Source organism: Ahaetulla prasina, chromosome 2, assembly GCF_028640845.1.
Source record: "Ahaetulla prasina isolate Xishuangbanna chromosome 2, ASM2864084v1, whole genome shotgun sequence".
Lineage (NCBI taxonomy): Eukaryota > Metazoa > Chordata > Lepidosauria > Squamata > Colubridae > Ahaetulla > Ahaetulla prasina.
In genome coordinates this window covers 60486042-60508329 of record NC_080540.1, presented here as the reverse complement: position 1 = coordinate 60508329, position 22288 = coordinate 60486042, and the positions used below count along the sequence as shown (strand labels likewise).

At 37.4% G+C, this 22288-nt stretch overlaps 1 protein-coding gene across 2 annotated transcripts in view; it reads right to left on the bottom strand.

The window, feature by feature from the left end:
* Positions 1 to 15588, bottom strand: part of EEFSEC (eukaryotic elongation factor, selenocysteine-tRNA specific) — a 187678-nt gene extending 172090 nt beyond the window's left edge. The window contains exon 1 of one of the 2 annotated variants that reach the window (XM_058170044.1): positions 15057 to 15588. In XM_058170044.1, coding sequence (XP_058026027.1) covers positions 15057 to 15366 — 310 coding nt within the window. In that variant the 5' untranslated portion in view covers positions 15367 to 15588. The remainder of the gene's footprint in view (positions 1 to 15056) is intronic. The other variant, XM_058170043.1, reaches the window with a different exon arrangement.
* Positions 15589 to 22288: the final 6700 nt, after the last annotated feature.

Here is a 22288-nt window from a genome sequence, read left to right as displayed (position 1 = left end):
TAATTGCCAGTATACTAAGATCTCCAAGGAAACTTTTTTCGTTCATATAGGACAGGTTGCAATACGAAATGCCAGGCTTCAAATTAACAACATGGTTGTGGCATGCTGTTTCACATTTTCCATTTTTCCAGACGTCTTTTACCTCTACTTTGGATTTCATTCTTTTCACTTCTACACCAGGGATGGGCAATTAATTTTTCCAAGGGGCCTCGTGAGAAACTGGCACTGTAGTGAAGGGCCATTGCCCTTGGCCTGCCCCTGCCACAGATACTGCCCCACGCCCTGCCGCAGATGCCCCGCCCCTTGCCAGATGCCACCCTAGTCCCGGTCAATGCAACCCCACACCCCACTGATGCTGTCCCACCTCTCTCTGCTAATTCCCTCTCCCACTGCCAATGCTGCTACAGGCTGAACAGGGACAGCAAAAAGGCCAAATGTTACCCACAGGCTGCAAAATGCCCAGGTCTGTTCTATACATTACTTTTTAAATTTCTGCAGTCTTTAGGCTATTCTTAGCATTATCATTATGGCTTTTTTTAATAGTTTTGCTCTACTTTAGCTAATGGTATTTGGGATTTTTGTAATCTACCCTGAGATCCTATTGAATAAGAAGGTAGTGGGTATTTATATATTTATTTGTTTGTTTGTTTATGAAAATGTGTATGCCTGCCCAACTCTCAATGACTCAAAGCAATCCAAGAATAAAAAAGGCAGTAACTTTCCACCACCACCCCTGGCAACAATATCAAATGAGCCACTTGATGGGTTCCATCTCACTCTGAGGTGCCCATGCCCATTGGAAAAACCGTATCTTCAGGATATTGCAAAAGAGTGTCAAAGTGGCACTCTTATCTCCACAGTTTATCTCCACAGGGATAATGTTCCACAAAGAGGGAGCCACCACAGAGAATGCCCTTCCTCTTGGTCCCCCTAGATGGATCTCCTACTGGAAGATGGAACCCACTAGTGATCACAAAATATGAACGCCTGCAAAAATTGATGGAGTTAGCAGAGATGGCTGAATTGACCGTTTTGATCAAAGAAAAACATATAAATACTTTTATTTCTACTTAGAAACTGCTTCTGGGCTTTGTGCTTGAGGTGGAAAAAAATAGATAGATAGATAGTCATAGGGTACAAATTTAACACTTAATGATACACTTAATGATAGTCATAGGCTACAATTAAGCAATCAGGAAACAATCAGTATCAGTATAAATCATAAGGATACATTATAAATGGTAAGAAAAAAATAAAACTTTGATTTTGGATTTAACCAAAAAGGGGTTTTGGTTAAAGGGGTTTTCCCTGCTGCCTTGAAAGAGGCGGTGGTGAGACCCCTCCTCAAGAAGCCCTCCCTGGACCCAGCAATTTTGGGTAATTATTCATAATGTTGCAAAGGTTGTAGAGAGTGCTGTGGCGCGGCAGCTACCCCAATACCTGGATGAAGCTGTCTATCTAGACCCGTTCCAGTCCGGCTTCCGACCCGGATACAGCACGGAGACAGCTTTGGTCGCGTTGGTGGATGATCTCTGGAGGGCCAGAGACAGGGGTTATTCCTCTGCACTGGTCCTATTAGATCTCTCAGCAGCTTTTGATACCATCGACCATGGTATCTTACTGTGCTGATTGGGGGATTGGGAGTGGGACGCACCGTTTATCGGTGGTTCTCCTCCTATCTCTCCGACCGGTCGCAGACGGTGTTGACAGGGGGGCAGAGGTCGGCTGCGAGACGCCTCACTTGTGGGGTGCCGCAGGGGTCGATTCTCTCGCCCCTCCTGTTCAACATCTATATGAAGCCACTGGGTGAGATCATCAGTGGCTTTGGGGTGAGATATCAGCTGTACGCTGATGACACTCAGCTGTACGCTGATGACACTCAGCTGTACTTTTCCACCCTGGGCCACCCCAACGAAGCTGTTGAAGTGCTGTCCCGGTGTTTGGAAGCCGTACTGGTCTGGATGGGGAGGAACAGGCTCAAGCTCAATCCCTCCAAGACGGAGTGGCTGTGGATGCCGGCACCCCGATTCAGTCAGCTGCAGCCGCGGCTGACTGTTGGTGGTGAGTTATTGGCCCCAAAGGAAAGGGTGCGCAACTTGGGTGTTCTCCTGGATGAACGGCTGTCGTTTGAAGATCATCTGATGGCCGTCTCCAGGAGGGCCTTTCACCAGGCTCGCCTGGTTTGCCAGTTGCGCCCCTTCCTTGATCGGGATGCCTTGTGCACAGTCACTCATGCTCTCGTTACCTCTCGCTTGGATTATTGTAATGCTCTCTACATGGGGCTCCCCTTGAGGTGCACCCGGAGGCTTCAGCTAGTCCAGAATGCAGCTGCGTGGGTGATAGAGGGAGCTCCACGTAGCTCCCATGTAACACCACTCCTGCGCAGACTGCACTGGCTGCCTGTGGTCTTTCGGGTGCACTTCAAGGTTCTGGTTACTACCTTTAAAGCACTCCATGGCTTAGGGCCTGGGTACTTACGGGACCGCCTACTGTTACCTCATGCCTCCCACCGACCCGTACGCTCACACAGAGAGGGACTTCTCAGGGTGCCGTCCGCCAAACAATGTCGGCTGGCGGCCCCCAGGGGAAGATCCTTCTCTGTGGGAGCTCCTACCCTCTGGAACGAACTTCCCCCTGGTTTGCGCCAAATATCTGACCTTCGGACCTTCCGCCGCAAACTGAAAACACATTTATTTATTCGCGCGGGGCTGGCTTAAATTTTGTTGGTTTTTAAATTTATATTATGAATTTTAATGGGTTTTTAGAATTTTAAACGTTTTTTAAAGTTTTAGGCCAATTGTGTAATAAGATTTTTAACTCTTGTTTTAATTGTATATTGAATTGTTTGTTTTTATTTTGGTTGTACACCACCTTGAGTCCTTTGGGAGAAGGGCGGTATAGAAATCTAATAAATAATAATAATAATAATAACCAATTAGATAGATTACTTTTCCCTTCCCTATTTTCTCTATTATTTACTATTTATATCCAAAATATAGTAAATAAGTTGGAATCATTATTCATTAATAATATTTATCTTCCCAGTTCCCACAACTATGAAGTGAGCTCAAAACGAGTGCTGCAGGATATTTTACTATTTAATAAACTGTTAGTGTTTTGTTAAATAGTTAAATATTCCTTGGCATCCCTGTGACAGCCTGGGGTGCCTCAGCACATTGTTTGAGTATACAGTTAAATATTGCTTTGGCCTAGGAGCATTGTGAAAAATTTACTGAAGCACTAAGGGCACTGTGAATGAGGAAAGTTTAAAAATCTCTGATTTATCTATATAATAGATGTACCACTCAATTACTTTCAGTGCTGTTATTTATCATTTAAGAAAGACATTAAAAATATTTTTCACCAGGCCCTGTCTTGTGACTTTGCACTGATACTGCATTTTTTATTCCTTGATTCTTGGAATTTCCTTACCCAATACATTGATTTATATTATTTTTGTTTATTTATTACAGTTTTCTATTTGTTATTGTTTCAATATTTTCTAATCACCTAGAGTTGTTCAGACAATTGAGGTGGCTTACAAATTGAGCAATTAAACAAATAAGGGGGAGTGACTGGCCCAAAGTCAACCCGTGAAACTTTATGGGCAAAGGTGGACTTAAGGCCAGGTTTTTCTGCTTCTGGTTCATACAACATTGCACAAACGGTGATGTACGCTTAGGAAAAGCCTAAGCAGGTAAAACTAATATCACAATGCAGAAAGTCAGTGTCACTCAGAAGTTTTTTTTCAACTTATCATTTATATATTTTATTTATTTGTTATTTATTTAAATTTATTTGCCACCCATCTCGCCATGGGGCTACTCTGGATACATACACTCACACTCATCATTTTGTTTATTTATTTATGAGATTTATGTATCACCTGAAACCAAAAGGACTCTAGGCAGCTTCCAGAATTTACATATAAATAAAATGCCACTTGATATAATACTAATTAAATCAGTCATCCAATTAAGTTTGGATTTAATTAAAGTTAAAAGTAGTAAGTTGAATTTATTGTATTTATTAAATGAGGCACCACTGGTATAATTAATCCCTGGAGCCCTTCTGGAAGAGCCTAGTTTTCAGCTGTCCCCAGAAGCCCACAAAGCTACGGGCTATTATTACCTCAAGGGCAAGCTATTCCAAAGGTTTCAGCATTACCAGGTAGAGCAGATAAGAAACATGAACAGATAGTTCTACTTTATTTAAGGTTACATTAAAGGAATTGCAAGTCTGAAAGTACAAATCCCTCCCATGTTCCCCTTTATAACCTACAGCCAAACTACAGAGGGTCCCTTCTGAGCCTCTTGTTCCACCCACTATCCAGCTATAGACTATGCTTTCTCTTACCTGACCATTCACTAGGCAGCATCTTTCAGCCCATCTCCCAAGATCTTTTCCATACACCTTTACTAAGATATCTGAGGAGTCATCTCACCCCAATGGGACTAGCCTGCCCCACTCACTCCAGCAGAAGGGGCCTGCTGAGGATCCCATCTGCTAAGGAATTCCAACAGGCGATCAAAGAGAAGAGCCTTGTCTACTGTGTTCACAGCCCTGTGAAACACTCTACCACTGTAGGTGAGAACTGTTCGTATCCTTTTGGCCTTAAGGTATTAAAACTTGGTTTTTCCAGTTGACTTGGGGCTCCAAGGGGAGGCGTTCACTGCTGGAGGTAGTTGTTGAGGTAAATAGATCTCATTCCTATGTGATCCATCTCCTTGGTTCTAATTTTTTACATAGTTCTTAAAATTTAGTTGTTTTTCTATTTATCTTTTTATATTTTGTAAGCCGGTCAGAATCGCCTTATCAGTGAGATGGATAGCATATAAATTTAATAAAATGAACAAGCCTCCCCTTCAGGCTCATTACTCCCTCCCCCTAAGTTCACAGGGCAAATTAACATTTGAAATGCCACTTGCTCTTGGGTCAAACAGGAGAGTTACCAACTTATTCTTAGGAATTACTAGAGATAAATTTCCTGTAAAAGCACAGAAAGTGCTGTACCTCATCAAGGAAAGAAGCAACTTAGAACTGAGGAGAAATTTCCTGACAGTTAGAACAATTAATAAGTGGAATGACTTGCCTGCAGAAGTTGTGAATGCTCCAACACTGGAAATTTTTAAGAAAATGTTGGATAACCATCTGTCTGAGATGATGTAGGGTTTCCTGCCTGGGCAGGGGGTTGGACTAGAAGGCCTCCAAGGTCCCTTCCAACTCTGTTGTTGTTACTTGTTACTTATGTGTGTATGTTTGTTCCATGATGGAATAGCGTCTACCTTTGCTGCATCCATCTGTATGCCTTCTATGGGGATTCTGTAGTCTAACTGAAGCAGATCAAATGCATGTTTTCCCAGTTTGGCAAAGAGTTTGTTGTCCCATAATTTTTGTAATACACATATGACATGAAAGGATTGTTATTCGGAATAAATTAACATGTCATCTAAATACACTATCACATACTTGGCTAAAATTCCTGAAAATATGTCATTCATGACACTGGAAAAAACAGCTCCATAGTTAACCAAGTTTGTATATTCAAACTTGCCCTATCTTGTCTAGAAAGCTGTTAAATGTTCATTTCCTTCTTTCATTCTGATTAGGAAATTCTCAACTCCAGATTTGAAACAATACATACTTTTCTGACCACTCTGAGATGGGGGGAGTGGCTTCTAATTGTCATACTGTTCAGGTCTTTGCAAACATGAACAGTGCACAGGGAGGGGAGCACTCTCTCCTTTCCCTTCAGAATGGTTGCTACCTCTCCTTCTTGTTTTTTGGATGCCAATGTTGGTTAGCTGAAAGGGAAATAAGGCCATTAGTGAAATCCTTCTCTTTGGAATGGAGTATGAGACATGCAAGATTGATGCCGTCCTTATCAGGTAGACTAGACAGGAAACACTAATTCTGTTTAATTCTAAGAGCTAATTCTACTTTATCGTAAGGCTGCATTAACAGAACCTTGCAAGTGTCAAAGTACAAATCTCCCTTTTCACTCTGACAAATTAGGGAGGGTCCCTTCAGAGCAGTGCTTTGCCCACTATCCAGCTGCTGATATACCCCCTTTTATCTGACCATTCCCTAGACACCATTCCTTCACTCTGTCTCCCAAGGTTTTTTCCACATACCATTACAAATGGAGGGGAGCTGCTATAAAGAATACTCATAACCAAGTCCTTCATAGGATAAAGATTAGAGGGAAAATATCCAAGCGCATCTGTGCCCAACACTTCTATCCACACATGCAACAAAGGTGAATAATTTCACATTGCCTTCCTTATTCCCAGAGAATAGGCTCAAATCTGGATTCTTATTTGTGTCTAGTCACATTCACTTCCTATTCAAGCCGCTTCATATCACAGAACCTTTCAATAAATCAAGGGACTGCAGAGGATCAGTGAGTTAAAAGAGACTGCTTGAGGATTAATCTGTTGAGCACCCTAGTTGTCTGTATTCCAGAAGCTAAAGGACACGTAACAGAATCACCCTTCAGATCTCTGGAAAACTACATGAATGCCATCAGAATTAATTTTAAATCCATCAGATATTTGTGGCACACCATCTTAATGGGTCCTCCTCCTTGCAGATGTTGGTAGCTTCAGTTAACTCCATCACAAAGAAGTGATTTGTTGATTACAATGGATTAATAGAAAAATTTCCTTGAAGCAGATTGTGACACATCTGTTCTGAATTAAACACCAGATCTAAAACTGCCAATCATGTGAATTGAACCAGTGATGACCTAGGACAAGCCCGTGGTTGCCAAGATGATTATGAAGTCTCAAGCCACCACCACCCCCATCCCAGGGAGGAGAGACTGAACTTACTCAGCACTATGTAAAATAATCAAACAGCCCATTAAGGATGTTGCCATGCAGTTGGCAGGATGGCACTAAATTAATTGGTTTTTTTATTGTGCAAACTCCATGCAACAATTAAAGTTTTGAACAAGTATTCAACTGAGAATGAAAACTGCATCACAAAAAGAAAAGCTGATTCTAAATTCACTAACCCTTGTCAATGGAAGCATATTTGAAATTACTTGCATTGCAGATTATCATTAGGATGTTCTCAATATTTAATAAAAATTCTTCCTTCTAATTGAACCAGTGGAATCAGTAATGGTTCCAATTTGATGTTCACTAAATATTTTGAATTACAGCTGTCATTATGGCTTGTCATTAGCCAAGCTGGTGATATTCAATGAGAAGTGAGGTTTAAATTGTCTGGAAGTTGTCATAAATTTATACTGGAACAATAGAAAACAATCACTGCCATGATAAGATTATCATATTGCATTTAATATGAGCCTTCCCCAGCTTAAACACATGTTCATAAGTTATGATTTGCAGGCCTCTCATCATTTTCGTTACTCTCCTATCTATACTTTCCATTTTGCCATAATCTTTCTACAAAATACAATGCCCAGAATTTGGTAAAGCACACAACATATGAGATCTTACGAAAGCAGAATGGAATAATACTATTATTAAATGTCAATTGATGAACATTTCCCCCCTTTTTAGCAACTAGCTTCCAGTGGATTTCTATTACATTTAAGATCTCAGCTAACTCCCTATTGTCAGTTGTTCCTCAACTGCTGAAGAAAGGTAAATTACCCTGATGTAACAGACTAACACTTTCAGACTAATCTGTGTAACAGACTAACACAGATTAGACTAACACTTTCAGAAATATAAGCTATTCAATGTTTCTATTCATATCCATGAACAGGTTGAATTTCACTCTTGGTTATAGTTTTTAAGGTTCCTCTTAAAGCACTGATTTATCCTAGAAAAGTACAATCTAACACAGGAAAATATGAAATATTGGTATTACAGTGGCCATCAAAATCAAACAGAAAATGTGCTTAAAAACCATATTAGCTTAGTTTTAGGCCATTAGAACTCTTACTCATTTTTATACATAACACTGTTCTAGCTTCTGTTCTTTGTGTCTAACTTATTTGAAGGCGTATGTATGTATGTGTGTGTGTGGTGTGTATGTGTAGATAGATAGAAAGATAAATAGACAGACAGACAGACAGACAGATAGATAGATAGATAAAACAACATAAAAGAACAGTATTTTTCTGTACTTTTTATTTTTTATAAATGCATAGTTTTTGTTTTTGTTTTTCTAAATGAATAGCTGTTAACATAATGTAAAAGATTAATTATATATATTTTAATCAAACTTTTTAAGAGTTTTTTTTTCTAGGAAAAAGAAAGATATATATTTCAGACAAGCCTAAAATGAAAGAAAATTAGTCAGATGAAGTGTTGACACACTTTTTCATTTAATCAAATAAGGTAATTTTAAAAATCATTGAAAAGAAAAATAGAAATTCATGACTGAACTCCAGGTTATCCAGATTCTACATTTTATTTTGTCCTAATTCAAATTCAGTGATCTCTCACTACATGTGTTTATCATAAAGATCTTACTTTGCAAGCAAACACTGCCCTCTTGTGCACTAGTATTTCCAGCAGAGGATCTTGTCAAATTTTTAAAGATAAATGTTAAAGGAGGGAAATAGCTTTACAAATTAAAAGCAATAAAATACTTCATAAAAGTTTCTGATCCAATAGAAGAGTGATTAACTGGGAAACACAACCTAAGGACTGACTGCTTACAGTAAGTCTCAACAGCTGAGTGGAGACAGACAGAATGTATAACCAGTTTTACTCAAAAGTCACTTGCTTGAGATTGCAACACAGAGCTAACCTAAAATGTTTACTCTGAAGATTAAATCCAACTGGGCTCTAAGTTTATTTTCTTGGAAGGTCAAAGTCCTTCATTACAAAAAGGACTGAACTGGAGGTTCCAATTTTCATCATGTGGAGAAATAGAAAAGATGTTTTACCTTGCTCTTGCCGGCTACTTTCTTCCTGCTGGCTATCCAATTTTGTTTTCCAGTTTAATGTCACAAAGACTGAGTTAGAAACAAAGCAACCCAGAAAAAGTGCACATGCAGGGGAAAAGCAAAAGATGGGTAATGTATTAAGAATATGACCACCACAAATTCTCTGAATATCACACATTCTGCATAACAATGATCATGAGGCAAACAGCATCTCAGGTTCTACATATACATGGCTATATAATAAAAACCATATGAGCTCATTTCAAATCACTGCAAAATATTATAGAGATAATAGATTATTTTTAAAAATAATTTCCTGAAGAAAGTATCTTTTTCTAAAAAATATTTTGGGGTGAATGATTGTACTAGCATGTAAGAAATTCTTAATAGTGTAAAAATCTAGTGAAGGCTAAAAAAAATTAGACGACACTCTTTTTTCATCATGATGTTTATAGTAGGAAAATTTCTCACTCTTTCACTACCAATCAGGAAATATGAAATTAAAATGCTTGAGATGTAAGCCAACAATAAATTTTAAAAAACAATGACAGAGTTAACACATAACAATCACTGAAGAGGGGGGAAATCTTCCATAGTAATCTTAAATTCAATTTTTTCATCAATTTTAATTCTTCGTCCTTCCAAGATGCTCATTTCAGTAATATAAACAGCAAAGCTCACTGTTGTTATAGTCAGTACCCACTTCCTTCCCCCAACTCCTTGCAAGAGTTCAAAAGTCTTGGCCCTTTCAGTATAGCAGGTATAAATTAATACCCTTCCTTAAAAGAACATAGCAACAAAGTAGAAACAGACATTTGCAGGCAACAGCCTTTGAAAAGAACTGCAGGGACAAATGGTGACAACGAAGCTACGGTCAAGAGTAAAAAGGTCAAAGGTACAGACAAGTTTAAGGAATTACAAAACTACACGTTTGTCTATGATCCTCCCCTGAGTTCAGACAATCTGTGTCAAGCCAGATTTTGAATAGAATATTGTTAAGAATTCGCTTTTTTTTTTACTTCCATAAAAACAAATTGGAGAGACATAACAGAACGGACTTATAAAAGTTTGCTCAAAGTCAGCTAGATAAACAGCATCTTAAAAACAGTTAGCTTAAAACAAACAGTTCAGCAGCTAGTGCTCTGTGTGTGGGGGGCAGAGGGGGGAGTCTAAGGTGAAGTAATCATGTTCTTCTATATTAGTGTGCTGACCCTTTGTAGGGCATGAAATTAACTATCAGCAAGTAAAAAATCTGCTACTTGTTAAACTACTTTGCTACACAGAGTGGTCTTAAAGTAAAATAGGGGATTGAATTTCTTCTGAAAGATTAACTTGTATAACCTCTCAGCAGGCTTTCCCTATCAATGAACTCTAGCAAAAACCACTCAGGGTTAATTGAAAATATAGACATTTTGCAGGCATTTATAAAATAATTCTGAAAACCGGACTGACTAAAAAGCCTTACCTTGACAGCTGTCCTTGAATAACATATTTTAGCACTGGCCATTCTGAAGTGCATCTCAAAAAACAAAATAAAAACCCTGGGATAGAAATGTAATGGGAACAGAAGTGGAGGCTAAATTTAACATGTAATTCAAACTTGACTATAAACTTAATCTTACCACCCAACTTCTTCAAAATGTCAGGAATGGAATCTATCTGTAGCATTCTCTATTCCAGCATATAAGTAAAAAATTATTTTGATTTAATACATGATATGCTTTGTTTCAAGGGCAAAGTCTCTAAGAAAAATGCAAGCATGGAGAATGAAATATGACTTCCACCTTCCATTTCTCTTCAATTGTGTTCAGCCCAAATATTCTGCATTTATTTAAAGCTAAAGTTTTATCCCTAAGGAAGTATCTTTCTGGTATCTTGAAGTTATCTGCAAGGTCAAGTACTGCCCAGCATAATGGAGTAATGGTATCTAGAGACAACATGATTTTGAAAACTGGAGCTTTTAATCACATGTATAAACAAAGAAGCTACTATCTTAAACAAGTCTGGGTCTTAAATATGAAAATATTATTAGAAACATGTGCAAAAATCAATTTAGTCCAAAAATCTTTAGTTCTATGGGTGTAACAACAATCTAGATATCATGATAAGAGCTAAAAGTGTAACTCCACTAACTTAAAAATTAAAAACAGTAATATTTAAATAGATTTTCCAACAGTGAAGTAACAGTGATCCATATATCAAGAAATATAAATTAAAAAGGTTTCCTCAACATACAGGTATTCTCGAGGTTAAGAATGTCAGAATTTATGGACAATGCATATTACAAGCAGGCTATCTATTACTTAAAATGGCAGACAGCTGACCAGCAACATGTTCCAACTCAAAATGGCAGATGGCATCTCCTTCCTTAAGCCGATGAACTGCTGAAGCCACTCAATGCTTTCATGGGTGTCATGAAACAATGTGTGCATTTTTAATATACAGCCTATTTTCAATGGTTTTCAGCAGTTCATGAAAGCACTGTGCAGCTTCAGAGGTTCATCGCCCAAAGGAAGAACACTACTTGTTGTTTTGAGTCAGATTTAGGACAGTGAGGGATGAATTATGTGAATTTAATTCAGTTGGGACCAACCATGAGATTAAATTTTAACTGAAGCAGTTTTAAGACAAGCAGTCATAGACCTTCAGATTTCCATAAAATACAGACAGGCTCTTTTTATAAAATTATCAGAGGTCTCTATATCCATGTTCTTTCTTTCTAGAATTTTTGCAATTCCAGTTTGATATTACAAGAACTACCTTCAAATGTACAGCTAGATTATAGTCTGAAAGTGTTGTTGATCTCGATTTTTCAGTATACTTTTTTTTATACTGAAGAAATATCTGTTAAACAAATTGGAACTCAATACAGACATTTGACTAAATAACCTGTTCTGAGTTACATAAAAATTTTACTTAGATTGAGTAACATCTCATTCTTAATCTGGGGACTGCCTATAGATTGGTCTGATAAATAGAGAACATTCTGAATCTGATATAAAAGGAATATAATTATTTATTAATATTTCTTTCACTTGTACCCTGCCTTTCTCAAAGCAGTTTTCAAGTACTCAAAGCAGATTTTTAAAATCCTTCTTTAATATTTGACCAACAATCATATCACAACTAAAGTGTCAACATATTACTTATGATGGAAACATTCATATATTCTTCCTTTAAAAAAAGTTCTGTAATCAAGGCAAAATCCTGGAAAAAATTAATTTAATTCTTTCTCTCGACTTTTAATGAAATATTTCAATTAGGAAATATAAAAAGTAAGTCTGCTTCCTGAATGTTCTCCATATTATCTTAGCATTTTCCAAAATCCAGAAATTGAAAATACAGTTTCCAACTTTAGAATTATTAAATATTTTTAGTAACCTATTATAAAAAGCTGCTTTACACCATGAATTTAAAAGTGCTCCACTTACTGTCTTTTAGATGCTTGGTTTACTGAAGTTAATTTCAAATGCTACAAGCTACCTGAATTTTCAGGAAGTCAGAATCAGGAAGAGGCTGCAACATAACAATTATCAGAAATGTGAAAAGAAACATTTAAAGTCTACATATTGGAATCTCCATTCACTTTGTTCACAGAACAGTAATACATGTGATTGTGTGTTTGAAAGATGTGTATTTATTTAAAGATTTGTGTCCATTTTTCCAGTATTTCTTTAAATAATGGTTAAAAATAAATGAACTAATAGATAATCACACAATCAATATATGGCAGAAACATGAAAATAAGTAAATATGGAAATAGATAAAACAATAATAAAAAAATTCTCAGCCAGTCAGAATAAAATAACCTTAATACAATGACAAAGAGTAAGAGAAGGAATCTACCAACATAAGATGTTCTATTATCAAAAGACAAGTAGTACTTATCTCTCAATCAATAACACAAGGTTAGAGATCAATGCTTATTGCAGCAGACTCTCAGTAATTCAGATCCAATTTGTGGTAGTGAGCACATTCTTATTGGCCTGTCATTCCAGATATTTTTAAATTTATATTTATCCTATTTATTCCAAAAATGATTCAGGGCAGTATCACAAAATTTTAAAATTTTAAAAGGGAATTCAAAACAAAAGCATGAAAACAGGAGATAGAGGGAATTACATTGTAATATAAAACAACATTTGAGAAAAATAGTGAAGGAAAAATCCGTAATATTTTGGTCACCTGTTTCCTATTTATACCTTTGGAAGGGAGTTAGGCATATTCTACAAAGAGCATGCTCATAAAGTAGGTAAAATGAGGACCCAGATTGTTGGGGGGGGCAATAAGTTGACTTTGTAAATATACAAATAGAATGAGACTATTGCCTTATACACTGTAAGCCGCCCTGAGTCTTCGAAGAAGGGCGGGATATAAATGTAAATAAAAAATTTTTTAAAAATCCTCCTCTTTTTGTAATGCCAAAGTGGGATTACTATACTAATCCACCAATCCTTTCATGTTGCAGCAGGATGATACATTGTGAACTGATCTCAACACTTTTCAACCTGGAAAAAACAAACAGCTGCTGATGGATTTGGGCCTCCAGAAAACAGGATGTATGTTGCAGATAGACTGCCTTAGCACCTTTCACTTTGAAATTCCCCATGCAATTCATGGGGAAGAAGATATGATAGATCCTGCCCACCTTCCTTGGCACTAGTGGTTGCAGGAAAATACTTCAGATGGGAGATTACATGTGACTCACAGATTGCCCATATGCAAAATGATAGACTGTAGCCCTGCTCTAGTTGTTTCTAAATTCAAGACAGTAATATTTAATAAGATTTTACATGGAGTAGTTTCTATTAAAGTTATCTTCTATTAAAGTTATACTTCTAAATAAACACACTTGGGATTGAAGTCTTTTTCCTACAAAAGCAATGCTGCTTAGTCAAACTGGAGTCCCTGCTGGGATGGTTCACTAATATAGGACCATCATCACAATCTCAGGAGAATCTTCTGGGGATTTAAGCTCTTTCACACTTATATCACCCACACTTTGTCATCCACCAACAGCAAGATTTGTGCACAGGGCCCATATCGCAATGCTACACATGCCAGAGAAAAAATATTATCAAGTGAATGAAAAAGAGTGGTGTGCTCCTACCCTCAAAACGACACTATAGAGCACTGCACACCAGAACAACTAGACACAAGAACAGTTTTTTCTTGAACGCCATCACTCTGCTAAACAAATAATTCCCTCAACATTGTCAAGCTATTTACTAAGTCTGCACTACTATTAATCTTCCCATTGTTCCCTTCACCCATCTCCTCCCACTTTTGACTGTATGTCTGTAACCTTGTTGCTGATAACCTTAAAATTTATATTGACTGTTTCCTAATATGATTTGATTGCTTATTTGTACCCTATGTCTATGATTAAGTGTTGAATCTTAGGATTCTTGACAAATGTATCTTTTTTTTATATACACTGAGACCATATGCACCAAGACAAATTCCTTGTGTGTCCAATCATACTTGGCCAATGAAGACTTGAATTCTAATTCTAATTCTAATTCTAATTCTAATTCTAATTCTAATTCTATTCTATTCTATTCTATTCTATTCTGAATAACCATTAAAAACCTGTTGCCACCACTTCTCTTTCGCTTGCTCTCTGTTTTACGCAACTAGGGGCTGGGCTTATTGGATCAAATCACCCTTGAGATGTCCAGGAAAAACACCTAAAGTCAGAACATCTTTGATTCTTGTAAAAATAATTGACCCTCCTTTCCAAGAATTTGTTGACATCTTCTCTTTGGAAAGCACAGTAGGAACTACTGGACCCTACTTTGGGCACTAAAGAATTCAGCATGTGAGCAAGAACTCTCTATACAGCAATAACAGCTCCTGGAGACTATTTAATAAGTTTTGCATGGACTTAAATCTAAGGACCTACTGCTCCCCACAACATCTTCCCTGGCCTGAGTGGGGGTGGGGATTTTGCCCAAACGAATCCTATGGCTGAAGGTGGACTAAAGGTCTCCTATGCCTAATGCAGCAATTCGACCACTGCCATCACGCTGGCGGTTAGACGTTTTTATTCGTTCTTCCGGGAGGCGTGATAAGGCCTGCAGTCTCCCGGCGAGAGTAGATGGCAATTGGGAGTCCAAGCAGAAGAAACGGGGGCTAAAACCTGACCCGACTGTGAACCATTTCGCCGGCCTCCATTCCTTACCTCCGATAATGGTACGGATAAGGGAGGCGTGTCCCGGGCAGTCCACCAGGGTCAGCTGGAGCAGCCCAGGCTCGGGACCCAGGTGCGGAGGCAGCTCGGTGCAAAGGCAAGAGAAGCCCAGGTCCAGGGTGATGCCCCGAGCTCGGCTCTGCGGCGCCCGGTCGAAAGCGGCCGTGGAGCCGATGGTGCTGAGAGCCCGGGCCAAGGCGGTCTTGCCGCTGTCGATATGGCCCAGGACGCCCACGTTGACATTCAGGCGGCGAGGGTCGGCGGACTTGGGGGCAGTAGAAGCGGCGCTCGCACCGGCCATAGATGCGCCTCTCTCTCTCTCTCTCTCTACTCACTTCGCTTCCAAACTGGTCCGTTTCCCAACAGCACCCCCGCGGCAACACGGTCCGTGTTAAAGCAGTTCCAGTAAAGCGGCAGACGCAGGGGGAAAAAGCTGTTTCAAGAAGTCAGCGGTAGACGCCGAGGAAAGCCTGAAAGTTGTGCCTGGTTTGGTCAAACCATCTTTGGCTTCCGAATAAAACTCGGCTATAGGCTTACGCTGTCTTCAAAATTAAAGGCACACAGAATTTATTCAAGACTTCATTATCCATAATGTTCTTATATTGGGACAACCATGGCCTGGATGACTGAGAATCTCCACAGACTTCTTATAAAATGCATTTTGAAGAAACATCTATCTTCATAAAACTGTATACTTTCTCATACTTATTCCACACATTTCAATTCAACTTTGGCACAGCACTTAAGGAAATGCCAAGAAAAGCATTCAATAAAAATTGAGTGTTAATTTTGATTGGCTCATTAAAAATGAGAGTAACTTAAAGTGAATAGAAACATATAAGCCCAGTTTCTCATTTCATCAGCTTGCACAACTATAAATTGTCTTTTTTAACTGAAGAAGGATTTTCCATTTGTACAAATACAAAAATTATATGTTGATTAATGAATGACATGCTATGTTAACTAGTCTCTTGGTTTCAGAACTATTCAGCTATTTCATGAATGTACAACGCTGAAAAATAAAACCCTAACCCTAACACAAATAGGAGTTGATAATATACTTCTTTTTTTCTCATTGCTGTTTAATTATCAATATAATTAGTCAATATTATATAGACTGTGTTATTTATTTTTTTATTTTTATTTATTTTGTCACAACAATATATGTAGGCATCATACAAAAAGATTATATAGTATATAAAAATATATATGAGTAAATATTAGGAGGTATATATTATATTATAGCCTGAGAAATTGCTAGTTTACTATCCTAGACCCTCCAAAATTGACCTCCAGCATAGATATGGAAGAGACCAAAGAAAAGAAAAACTTGGTATTGGTAAGATTTAAAAAGTACAATCCTTATTAATCACAAATAAAGAAACAAAAGAAATCACAAAAACATTTTTTCTCTTGTTAATTTGATGTAATGTCTACATCTCCAATTTTCTTTCTTGTATGTTTTGTAAAATACTGCTATTGCTAACTTTTTCAAAACCTCATGGGAGAAAGGGCAAGAAGTCAGACCTTTGGGATAAGTTAAAAATGTGAAGATCACTCTTACAATCTTTTTTCTCCAAAAATAATATACTGTTTGACAGTTTCAGAGTTCAGTATGTCCCACTGGAATTTGGAAGCTTACGTGACTCTAGGCTATGTCCTGTAACCTCAAACCTTTAGTTTAGTAAAAATTGAAGTTTCCAGTCCCTCCTTGGCTATCACATGACATCTGTGCTCAGTAACAGGTGAGTTGTTCAGACACACATGTACCATAAGTGAGTTAGCTTGCAGAGAGAATAGCAGAAGATACATTGACTAAATAAATTGATTAAAGCTATAGAGCAAGGGTCACATTTTTATACCATTACTTTTCTTTTTATTTTAGTAGTAAAATGCTAAAAAAAACTATCATCATTGTAATAAAATTTTGTTAAGAGATAAATGCTTACATTTGATTATTCTTTTTCAGAAAGATCGTCCCAGCTTCCTTCTAATGTAAATTTTATTCACAACCAATATTTAGAAGAAAAGTAGGTGGTATTTCAGGTTTTTTCCTAATAATGCTGATTTATGTCAGATGCCAGAAGGTTTGTTTGAAGTTCTTGCCTAAACATTGCTGTAGTTATTTCTCAACCTAGTAAATGAATAATAATCCTTGTATGGTCTGAAACATGTTTTTAAAAACAGCATATGAAAACCATGAAATGAAACAATAAGCTACTATTGTAATAGTAGCTTATTGTAAAATGGATTCCTCTTTGACACAGTGAGTCAAATCAATAGTGTTTAGGATAAGAAATTAACAATGCATGCAACATAGTTTAAGTTTATGATTTGAAACATATTTTCTGCTGCTATTTTAATTTATGATACTACCCTCTCCATTCATGGTATTCTTACAGAGTGTATTACAGGGAGGAGCCAGTTTAGAAATTAAATTACACTGAGTCAGTTTTTGAATTCATGAAAACTATTCAGTATGGCTACAGTGCATTCAAACATGAGACCAATATATGGCTTGAAGCAACTCTAAAGGTAAAGGTTTCCTATTTCCGGTTGTGTCCAACTCTAGGGGGTAGTGCTCATTTCTGTTTCTTAGTCGAGGGAGACAACATTGTCGGAAGACATTGTCCTTGGTAATGAGGCCAGCATGAGCATATGTTGAGGTGCACAGAACGTTGTTACCTTCTCATCGAAGGGGTACCTATCTACCCACTTGCATTTACATGCTTTCAAATTTCTAGGTGGACAGGAGCTCATCCCGTCACGTGGCACTCAGGTCTCGAACCTGGACTGTCAGCTTTCCAGCTGACAAACTCATTGTCTTTAACCACTGAGCAACTCCCAAAGCAACTCTGAATTACTTTAAATCTTTTAGTTTTAAAAAAATGTTAAATATCATTCTTCTATTTCTTGGTATGTTGATAGGTTATTCTTATTTTTGTAATAGGATTTGATTATGTGCCATCAAGTCACGTTAACATTGAGCGACTAGATAGACAGACCTTCTTCAGAATGAACTGTCCCCAAACTGGCCTTTCAGGTCTCCCAATAGCACACCCATCACCACTGTATTAGGTCTACCCTCCTTGCTGCTATGTACCCTCTTTTTTTCTTTTCATCCATTTTCCCCAACATTGTAGACTTCTCAAGGGAGCTAAGTAAGTCTTCATAGAATGTATCCAAAATATGATAGAGCATCATTTTTGTCTTGAGTAAGAACTGTGAACTGATTTGTTCTGTGATCCATTTGTTTGTTTTCTTGTCTATATATTGTATTCCCAAGAGTCTTCTCAACAGCAACAGCAAAACTAAAAAGTGTTGATGCTCTTTCTATTCTGCTTCTTCAGTGTGGAACTTCTGTTTCTATAGAGTGTCACAAGGAAAACCACTGAAGATCAGCACAATTCTGATCTTTATAGGTACAGAGTACAGACATGTCACAGCATTTAACTATCTTTTCCAAGGCCTCCATTGCCATCCTACCAATTGCTGTATTGTTGTCACTGGTATGGTCTTCTTTCATTTTAATTCCATTTTTTTCACGTGCTCCTTGACTTTCACTACTAAAGCTTCTAGATCATTTTGTGTTTCAGTTACCAGTCCATAGTCACCAACATAGTGCATGTTACTCATGTTTCTTCTTTCAGTTTTAAAGCCAAGCTCATATTCTTTCAATCCAGCCTTCCTCATTATCTACTCAGCATTTAAGTTGAATAGATAAGGAACAAGTATAAAGCCTTGTCTCACCTCTTTGTCAACCCAGAGTTAGTCTTTTTCATCACATTTCCTCTGGACTGTGGCTACTGTCCTATGAATACATTTCTTTTTGTTACTCTTTGGCTTTCTCAGTTATCCACCATGCATTCACATTAATGTCTCTTGTTGTCAACTTTTTCTAAAACCAGGTTGAATATATGTCATCTCCCATTTCCTGTAGGGCTCTACAGTTTAGGATAATCTAAAGCATTTTTATGTTACCATGTTAAGCATATTGTGAGATAATATTCAGCTAAGTCTCCTTTTTTCATACTGGAGTATAGACTTACAATCTGTTTGCCACTGGGTCATTCTTCAAATTTGTGAGTTTACTTTTGGAATCTTTATAGGTTCCTCTTCGGTTGCTTATTTTATTTCTGTAGATACTCCATAATACCTGTGTCTTTCCAATTTGGTAATGATCACAGTCCTGATCTAACTTCTTTTGTTCTCAAAGTTCTTGTAAATAAACAAAAAATCTTGTAAGGTATCTTGAATATTGCTCTACTGTGAAAAATTTGTCATAAAATTTACATTCTTTCCATTTAACACCTATAGAGATAAATATTTAATTGTAGATGCTATGTAGAAATCTGCCTGATTCGAAAAATCAAACAGTAGACTTGAACTAAGGTACAAATCCAACTGAGTTCTTAAAGACATTCAGTACTTCCTAGAAATATGCTTTGGTTAAAATGAATTTAAAAATGAATGGTCTGTTGCAAGCTTAAGTAATTGTGCCCTTTGATTTTTAATTTATTAACTTAGCAAAGATACCAGATCTGCCAGGGAAGTAAAATAGATCTTCTGTTAAAATAATTAATACACGGTAAATCAAATTTTAAATGTTGCTTATGTTGGTGCAGCACTGCAAATGACAATATACAGGCATTACATTTCTTCTATGAAGTCTTTTCTGTTCTCTGAGCTTGGTAGATTGCTTGCAGATATTTCATTACCAAACTAGATAACATCATCAGTGGATCTGAAGGTGGTTTGTTCCCAGTTACATACACAATGCTTGTCTGCAAGTGGAGTGCAGTTGGGTGGGGTGTAGTTTCCTCCTTGGTAGTCCCTTGACTAGGGTATTGTTTTCAGATTGTTTGCTTGATGTTAACCCTTAGTTATCTGGGTGTTGGCTGCTGGAGATGATGTATACTGTTTTTTTTGTTTCCTTTTCAGTTTTTAGTTTTGTTATTGTTGTTGCCTCTTGAATGGGGTATAAATGTGTCTATTGGTGGCTGATTTGTCTGAATCTCAAGCTTCCGGGAATTCCCTAGTGTTTCTGGATTTAGCTTGGTTTGGATAATCAGATTCCCAATTAAAATTATGGCTGAGACTGTGTTGTGAGATTAAGGAATTTTCATTCTCTTCTGGCTGCTACTTGGTGTTCATGGAGGTGTTCTACTAGATTTGTGTCTGTCTATCCTACATGGTGACTATTACAGTGCTTACATAGATATAAGCTCTGTAATAGATGTATGTAATAGATGATTCCTGCTACATATATTCTTTTCAGTTGAAATCATTACATCTCTATTTTAAACCTTAAAATTGAACCTTGGAATGATATAATTTAAATTAAAATATGTAATGCTGACAAATTATTTTACTAACTCTTGCCCTTGGAAGTCCAAGATTTTCTGAATAATCACTATAGGCAAAGATAATGTAAAAATTGTCATCTTGCATAAAATAATTCAGAACATCTTATGCAGTCTTCTTTCTTATAGTATCATGTATTTATGATAGATAAGACAAAACTTTGAAATTATGAACATTTGTACTTTATATTTTACAGTAGATATGTATGGACTTTGCATAAACGAACTCTAAAAGGTAAGCCAAGGGTTAAAAAAAGTGAAGATTGCTATTAGAATAGAATAGAATTTTATTGGCCAAGTGTGATTGGACACACAAGGAATTTGTCTTGGTGCATATGCTCTCAGTGTACATAAAAGAAAAGATACCTTCATCAAGGTACAACACTTACAACACTTAATGATAGTCATAGGGTACAAATAAGCAATCAGGAAACAATCAATATAAATATAAATCATAAGGATACCAGCCACAAAGTTACAGGCATATAGTCATAAGTGGAAGGAGATGGGTGATGGGAACGATGAGAAGATTAATAATACAGATTTAGTAAATAGTTTGACAATGTTGAGGGAATTATTTGTTTAGAAGAGTGATGGCGTTCGGGAAAAAACTGTTCTTGTGTCTAGTTGTTTTGGTGTATAGTGCTCTATAGCATCGTTTTGAGGGTAGGAGTTGAAACAGTTTATGTCCAGGATATGAGGGATCTGTAAATATTTTCACGGCCCTCTTCTTGATTCGTGCAGTATACAGGTCCTCACTGGAAGGCAGGTTGGTAGCAATTGTTTTTTCTGCAGCTTTCTGTAACTTTTACAAAGTTACAATGGAAGACCCAATATCAGTGGTGGGATTCAAATTGTTTTACTACCGGTTCTGTAGACGTGGCTTGGTGGGCATGGCATAGCATGGCTTGGTAGGTGTGGCAGGGGAAGGATACTGTAAAATCTCCATTCCCACCCCACTCCAGGGGAAGGTTACTGCAAAATCCCCATTTCCTCCCAATCAGCTGGGACTCAGGAGGCAGAGAACAGATGGGGGCCGGGATAGTCAGAGGTGGTATTTACCGGTTCTTCAAACTACTCAAAATTTCTCCTACTGGTTCTCCAGAACTGGTCAGAACCTGCTGAATACCACCTTTGCCCACTATATATATATTCTGAGGTTTTCGCGAGTGTTTGTATGTGGGTCTTTGGTTATTCGGGTTTTCTCCCACGTAAAATTGGAAGTGTCTTGGCGACGTTTCGACGAAATCCCATTCGTCATCATGAAAATGTAGCACGACCACGTTGTTTGGCTTCGTGTTCGTGGTCGTGCTACATTTTCATGATGACGAATGGGATTTCATCGAAACGTCACCAAGACACTTCCAATTTTACGCGGGAGAAAACCCAAATAACCAAAGACCTACACACACACACACACACACACACACACATATATATAAGCCCCCTCAAAAATGATCCTTGGTTTACCTTTGAGTTCATTTGCGCAAAGTATACACATCTTAATAATAATAATATCAGAGTTGGAAGGGACCTTGGAGGTCTTCTAGTCCAACCCCCTGCCCAGGCAGGAAACCCTAAACCATTTCAGACAAATTGTTATCCAACATTTTCTTAAAAATTTCCAGTGTTGGAGCATTCACAACTTCTGCAGGCAAGTTGTTCCACTGATTAATTGTTCTAACTGTCAGGAAATTTCTCCTTAGTTCTAAGTTGCTTCTCTCCTTGATTAGTTTCCACCCATTGCTTCTTTATTTTATTTATTTATTTATTTATTTATTTTGTCACAACAATATATGTAGGTATCATACAAAAAGATTATATAGTATATAAACACATATATGAGTAAATATACGGAGG